At 38.5% G+C, this 7,651-nt stretch overlaps 1 protein-coding gene across 1 annotated transcript; it reads left to right on the top strand.

Annotated features, from left to right (window-relative positions):
- Positions 1–961: 961 nt before the first annotated feature.
- On the top strand, positions 962–6,357 carry rpe (ribulose-5-phosphate-3-epimerase). The gene is made up of 6 exons (XM_042426421.1): positions 962–1,134; positions 1,483–1,562; positions 3,106–3,245; positions 3,481–3,615; positions 5,493–5,579; positions 5,678–6,357. Exons 1-6 carry the CDS (start codon positions 1,013–1,015, stop codon positions 5,798–5,800), a joined length of 687 nt encoding a protein of 228 aa, XP_042282355.1. The 5' UTR covers positions 962–1,012; the 3' UTR covers positions 5,801–6,357.
- The last annotated feature ends 1,294 nt before the right edge of the window (positions 6,358–7,651 follow it).

The following is a 7,651-nucleotide window of genomic DNA, read 5'->3' as shown; positions in this document are numbered from 1 at the left end:
CAGTAATGTAAAAATACTCCATTACAAGTAAAAGTCCTGCATGAAAAATCCTACTTAAGTGAAAGTACATATTAGTATTAGCAGCTTGATGTAGTTAAAGTACTGCAGTAAAAGTAGTGGTTTGGTCCCTCTGACTGATATATTATCATATATGACATCATTAGATTATTAATACTGAAACATCAGTGTGTAAGCAGCATGTTACTGTTGTAGCTGCTGGAGGTGGAGCTAGTTTGAACGACTTGATATACAGTTAGCTAGTTTAGTCCAGTGGTTCCCAACATGGGGGTCGGGCACCTCCACAGGGTCACCAGATAAATCTGAGGGGTCGTGAGATGATTAATGGGAGATGAAAGTAGAAAAAACAAAGTTCTGATACACAAATCTGTTTTCAGTTATTGGACTTTATCTCTAATCTTTGATTTGTGGTGAAATATTGGATCATTTATTTAATTGAAACCATGTGAGAAGTGTAGAGGGAAAATCACTATTTGGTGGAGCTGTTAAAAACTCATAGATATCTGAAATGTGACCTTGACTACACACTGCTTTTTGTAAGATGTCACTGGTTTCATCTTTAACAATGTGTTGCATTTTAAAAGCTTTTTATATTATCCATTGTGTCAAATCATCTGAAAAGTAACTAAAGCTGTCAAATAAATATAGTGGAGTATGGAGTAATGGAAGTATAAAGTAGCACCAAATGGAAATACTCAAGTTAAGTGCAAGTACTTCAAAATTATACTTAAGTAGGCCTACAGTACTTACTGGTAAATGTACTTTATTACTTTCCACCACTGGTGTCTGGTCAGCTTTCTTTAGAGAACAGCACTGGTAGGAATAATCTGACAAACCGGATACTGTAGGAGTCAATTAACTCCAGAAGATGGCAGTAATGCAACGCCAAGGATGAAAACTGACGTTAAACCCCAAAGAAGAAGAAAAAGAAAAAGCACAAAAAGAAGAAGAAGAGGCTACCTGGCTGCATCCACACAGCAACAGCAGTAACAGCATGTCTTATAGTGCGAAGATCGGTCCGTCCATCCTGAGCAGCGACCTGTCCTGTCTGGGCAGCGAGTGTGTGCGGATGATGGAGTGCGGGGCAGATTACCTGCACCTCGACGTCATGGACGGGTCAGTTTATCAGTAGTTACTTAGCTGGATTACCCGATTGGAAGTTCAGTGCTTGAGAGCTAAAGTTAGCTAACACCAACAAGCTAAGCTACCCTGTCAGAAGTTAAGCTGAGGGTGCCAATATTTATGTAACTGGATTTGATGTGGTTCATCAGTGAGATGGCTCTCTATATAGATGTGAGAAATATTATTCTATGCTAACAATCTTGTTCTTGCCCTGCTAATTTTGACATTTATCTTCCTCGTTACACTTATGCAAGACATTACTTTGCAACTGTTTGTGCAAGATGGGAGAATTTCATCACAGCTGCAAGTTAATGTTTGGTTTTTTTTTGTTTCCTTTTGCAGGCATTTTGTCCCCAACATCACATTTGGTCATCCCATGGTAGAGTGCCTAAGGAAGTCAATAGGCCAAGACCCTTTCTTTGGTGAGAATAAAAAACATACATACATACATAGGGCTGGGTGATATGGACAGAATCAAATATCACATTATTTTTGACCAAATACCTCAATATTGATATTGTCACAATATTGTAGGGATGACTATTTGTGCTTTCACAAAATATTTACACAACAAATAAGCATTGGTGTATATAATGTGGATATAATGACTGAGTAGGTAAAGGTAACTAATAGAGCAGCTAGAACAGTCTGGTAAGTTCAGAAAATTACATCACTTTACTGTAATGCAGCCTTTAAAACTAGGAAAAGACAACACAAATGCCATATCACAATAGTACGATATCTAAAATCTAAGATATCAAGTCTTATATCACAGTATTGATATAATATCGATATATTGCCTAGCCCTATCCCCACACAACATAATGTATCACTGCTATGCTGATAACACAAAAACAGTCAATGATTCCTCCCAGCTGGTTAAATTAGAGATGTACTCGTCAGAAGTCCATCACTGGATGTGCAATGATGTCCTGCATTTGAATGCACACAAGACCGAAATGTTGCTTGTTGATCCAGCTAGATTCAGATCATTTTTCACAAATTTTTCCATTAATCTTGATAGCTGCACAATTTCTCAGAGCCATACAGTTAAGAATCCGGGAAAAGCATTTGATCTTTCTCTTACATTTTAGCCACACATCAAGTATATAACACAGACTACCCTCTTCCACCTTCGTAACATGTCCAAAATATGGCCCATTCTATCATATTCAGAAGCTGAAATCCAGAAAGGATTTCTACAATTCAGTTTCCTCTTGCCTACCTAAGACAGGAACCAAAGGTCTCCAATTTGTCCAAAATGCAGCTGCCCGAGTCCTCACAAGGTCTAAGAAATTGGGTCATATAACACTGGTACTGATGTCTTTGCATTGGCTACTAGTTCAAGTAAGAGCTGATTTCAAAATTCTGCATCTTACTTATAAGGTTTTAAATGGACTGGCTCCTTCATATATCTTCAGCCTTATTATTCTGTATACTCCATCACATCCTTTACTCTCTCTTGATGTTGGTTACTTTACTGTTCCTAGATTCAACAAATAATCTTTTGGTGGTAGGGACTTACCATCACACGTGTGGGAGGCAAGATCTGTTGAGACTCTCAGATCTAGGCTGAAAACACATCTTTTCTTTTCTTATTATGGTCTCTCCTGATTTCACCAGCTGGGAACTCAAATCACTAAATGTTTTCCTCTTTGACAAGTAGTTACCCCAACCCTGTTCCAGTTAAACAATCTTTGTTTTTAAATTCCTTACCTCAACCTTGTTGTTATATTGTGCAAGTGTGTGTACTTTTACATGTAACATTGTGTGCTTTTTGGTGGTGTTTTTATTAACTTGTAAAGTGTACAGAGACTCTTTGGGTGATGTGCACTTTGAATAAACCGATGTTGAAGTTAAATACACTTTATCTAAAAATAACTTAACTTAATTATCCTTTTGAACTGAGTCATAAGAGGCCTCTTCTGTGCCGTGGAATGTATTGTGATTGTGTTAATGTTGCAGACATGCACATGATGGTGTCTCGGCCGGAGCAGTGGGTGAAGCCCATGGCTGCAGCAGGAGCCAACCAGTACACATTCCACTTAGAGGCCACCACCAACCCTGGAAACCTCATCAAGGAGATAAAAGAGAGTGGCATGAAGGTGAGAAAATGCTGCTGCAAAATAAACAGACTGAACAACATTAGACCTGTATAGAGTAGAATATCACTAATCAGTGGAATAATGGTGTAATGAATCTTAGGATGTATTTAAGAAACCACATATGTAGTAGGCTTGTCCGAAAAAACTTTAAAACTCTGAGAAATGTATTTGTATTCGTACCAGACTAAATTTATTTTTCAGATTATCTTTCATAGTAACACTGTGAATTTTGTAGGTGGGTTTGGCCATAAAGCCTGGTACTACAGTTGAAGAGCTAGCACCCTGGGCAAACCAGATTGACATGGCTCTGGTCATGACTGTTGAACCTGGCTTTGGAGGACAGAAGTTTATGGAGGACATGATGCCCAAGGTATGGACAAACCACAGGTAGTTGGAAAAAGTAAGAGGAAATAACACAAACTACAGCTTCAAAGCTCAGTGCACAGTAAATCTGCACCTGTTTGATACAGTATCAGTATACACTGAATATTACAAACCACCTACAGTGGTGTGTTGTTGGTCTGTGCCACTTTTATGGTTCTTCTGTTATTTTGAGGCACTATGACATACATACAGTAGAGTGAGACAAAGTAGATGCAGCCTACTTATAATTCCCTCACAGTTGAAATACAACAGAAGCACAAATTTGTACATGGTATTTGAACTTATGTAAACTAGTAGCAAAGTTATCAAAAGTTCTGGAGAAACCATGAACAAGTTAAGCTCAGTGACAACTACACAACTTCATTTATCACTACAACAGTACTGGCCAATTTTTCATGTTCCATTTATAGCTACTGATCTTTCTCAGTCTTCAGCAGGTGAGGAGCAAGTTTAGACACCTGGAGGCAAATGCACCAGTCAGCAGTTAGTAAGTTCAGACATAGCCTAAGTGTAAACGTAAGTGTTTACTAAGTAGAGATTTACATATCACTGAATGAACCAGTTACACAACACAAACTAGTGCTTACGTAGAGGCGCATTGTTCCTAAATATTTACACTTACCAACTGCCAGGTGGAACTGTTGCATAAGATAGCTGAATGAACCAACTGACAAAGCTCACGTTAGCTTGCTAATATTTGACCTGTTTCGATTAAAGAGTAAAAGAGGTAATGTGGAAAATGGTCAACATATCTGACCTGATACTTTAGATTCCACAGACAAAGAACACAAAACCTCAAATTACAACACTTTATGCCAATAATGTTAGGCTAAATGATCAAATAATTTTAGTTAGCTTAGCATAATCGAATATTTCCCTCTCACTGTAAACTGCATGAATACTACAAATTCTAAAACACATATTCATCTAGGTATTCAGATACAAATAAAACAAAGTCAGACCTATATTCACAAGGGACTGGAAGTTTAGTTTATTCTTTCTTTTGGCCCCTAAAACTGTTATTTTTTTGGGAATTATGGTACAGTTTGTGATGCTGCGGTGACTTCCTATTGTTGGTTGCTTCTTTTTGGACAGGGTTACGGATGTTTCCTAGCAACCAATTTACACTTTACCAAAGTGTTTACTAGCTAAGACATTTCTTAGGTTTTAATGGTGCAACCTGATTTAGTAAATCTCTAGTAGAAACTAAGGACTTAGAAGGACTTGGTAATGAATTTAGAAACAGCCACTGCGACCCACTTCTGATACTTGATCTGGAACTAAGATATGAAATGCTCAGCAGAGCTCCCTTCAACCAAAATAAATGCATGAGAGCTGAAACAAGTTGTAGCCTATAAACAACAATTGTATATCTCAGCAAGATGATTATTATATACCTGTTTCAAGCGGGAGATGTGCGAATGTTGAAAAGACTAACTAGTTTCTTATATATTCATGCTTAATTGTTAAATTACAGACTAACACTACAAAAATGCCAGGTGCAGTTTCACTTTCACAATGATGCAAGATTCCAGTCTGCAGCTGTAGTTTCATACAAGTTTTAGTTAAACTACAGGACTACACAAGATTATTACATCATTACATAAGTAAGTAAATAAAGATGCGTTTCAGATTCAGTGCTGTCTTATTTCTCATCTTCTGATGTCTCTCTCGCTGTGTTTCTTTTTTTAACACAAGTGGGAAAGCCGGTTTGACTTAACCGATTACAGCCCGATAGAATCACCTGTTCATCAAAGCTTTTCTTTCAGTCCTGATAATATCTACCAAATGTGTTGTAACATGGTGTTGGGCAGGTTTTGAGCCTTTGTTTCATGTGTTTTGTGTTTCTGTGCATGTGACCAGGTGAGCTGGCTGAGGAGTCAATTCCCTTCGTTAGACATCGAAGTAGATGGAGGGGTCGGCCCTGACACCATTCACAAGTGTGCTGAGGTAAGGAATACAAACACATATCAGCCTAATATAAAAACAAACCTAAAACTGAAATGGGAGTTACTCTTACAATGTGTGTTTGCTCATATTCGCTCTAGGCAGGAGCCAACATGATTGTGTCAGGCAGCGCTGTGATAAGCAGCGACGACCCTCGTTCTGTCATCGCTCTTCTGCGCACCGTGGTGGCTGAAGCAATCCAGAAGCGCTCGCTAGACCGCTGAGATGTCTTTTTGTGTGTGTGCGGAAGTCCCCGCAGCGACACTCTACCTGCCTGTCCCAGCAATACACCACAGCAACCAGTGGAGCGGACTTAACACGGACATTTCTAGGGTAGAAGTCGAGGGTTGTGGTCAGAGCAGGGGGGCTTCTGCGGAGGGGTGAGCTGATGGCCAAATCCAGGTCACTTTGATGTGAGTGAAGCTCTACCGTGCCTCTAAAAAACCAGTTTGAACTTAATCCTGTCATGCAACAATCTCCTCTCTGAACAGTTAACTCAAAGTGAATACCAGCTTTGGAACAACCATGTGAAGACTGGAGCAGGGGTCACGCTGATTTCACATCTGTAAACATTCCCAAATATTACTTTGACTTACACTGTACGTTTTAAACTATGAATTAAGTATGGAAATAAAATGGCCTCAGGAGCACTGCGTTTAGTTATCTTCTGTGTTGCAAGTCATTAAATCATGTTTCATACATCATAAAACGGTTGTCTCTTTCACTGTACACTACTGAAGTCCTTGATTTGGTTTTGCAGATTAAAAAGCCTCAACAAGAATTTCTGACATGTGGATTCTTTGCTCTGGACTGCAGCTCATATTTCCAAACATCAACAAAGTGTTGGCAGATGTGTAGCGTAATAAAAACACAGAAAATCACTGAATGAAACCCAGAGATCTCTTCTTTCTTGGTTGGCCTGTCATGTCATGGCTTAAGGCTAATTCTGACTGGATGTGGAGTTAGACTTACTGTTTAGTCATTTTCTTTTGAGGTTAAACAATCTTGATTGAATAAATCCTGTGCAAGATGTGTTTGAAAAGGAAGCATGCAACATGTATTAATACTGGAAAAAGAAAACCTGCATGAATGAGAGGTTCTTAAAGTAGTCAATTAAAAAAAACTAAACCCATAAAAGGTATTTAGAAAGTAGATATGAATAATGTCATGTAATATACAGTATATACTAATGTTTATGAACCAAGCTGTTGCTGTCTTTTACTGCTGTTTCCTTCTTTATGCACTAGATGGCGTATCTGGACACAAACCCCTAATAGTTTTGGGGGGGAGATTCCCAGTAAGCGTAAGAAATCTTATAATTAAATTGTAGGCATGTATTATTAATTTGTAAGCATGAACAAATATCTCACACAGCTCTAGATTAGAAACGCAGTGCTGTAATCAATAATGCATTCACAACTCATGGTGTTAACAGAGCCAGTAACAGCAGCAGCAGAGAATTGGTGAGAAACAGACTGATTCTCTACTGAAAAAATGATTTTGGCACAGTTACTTAAAAATAAGCTGTGTTTTTGTGCACGTGGAGACTGCTGTTTTCAATGTTAAAACACCCACTTTTAAGTTCCAAGTTATTACATTTCAGAGTTGTGTTGTTAGTCAAGTGAAGCGTGCATCAGTGGTTCCACTGACCATTTAAATGGAATAAGGAGAAATTTTGTGAAATTTGTGAGCATTTTCAGGAATCAATATGTAATATCACATTCATTGAGCCAGACTGCAGTGGAGCCCTTTTCCTGAGGACACCCAGAAAGACTAAAGACATGTCTACAGTATCTCTCATCTCCTTGTCTCCTGAAAGGATCCCTGCTGTCAATGAGAATCACCCATGACATATTTCAAACTGCAAGCAGCTCGCTCTCAATAATGCATCACATGTCTGGGAGGCAATTCACAGACTGTTAAAATATTGATGCCAAAAATCTGTATTTTTATTTTAAACGTCAAATATAATGGCAGATAATGTCATCAGGAGAACATGTTTTTTGCCCACTGGATCATAGAGGTTTATATGGTGGGTGTGCATGTGACAAGAGAGTTTGTGTATGATACATCTT

Source organism: Thunnus maccoyii, chromosome 11, assembly GCF_910596095.1.
Source record: "Thunnus maccoyii chromosome 11, fThuMac1.1, whole genome shotgun sequence".
NCBI classification, from domain to species: domain Eukaryota; kingdom Metazoa; phylum Chordata; class Actinopteri; order Scombriformes; family Scombridae; genus Thunnus; species Thunnus maccoyii.
Note: the sequence above shows the minus strand (reverse complement) of the source record. Positions and strands in the feature narration are given on the sequence as shown.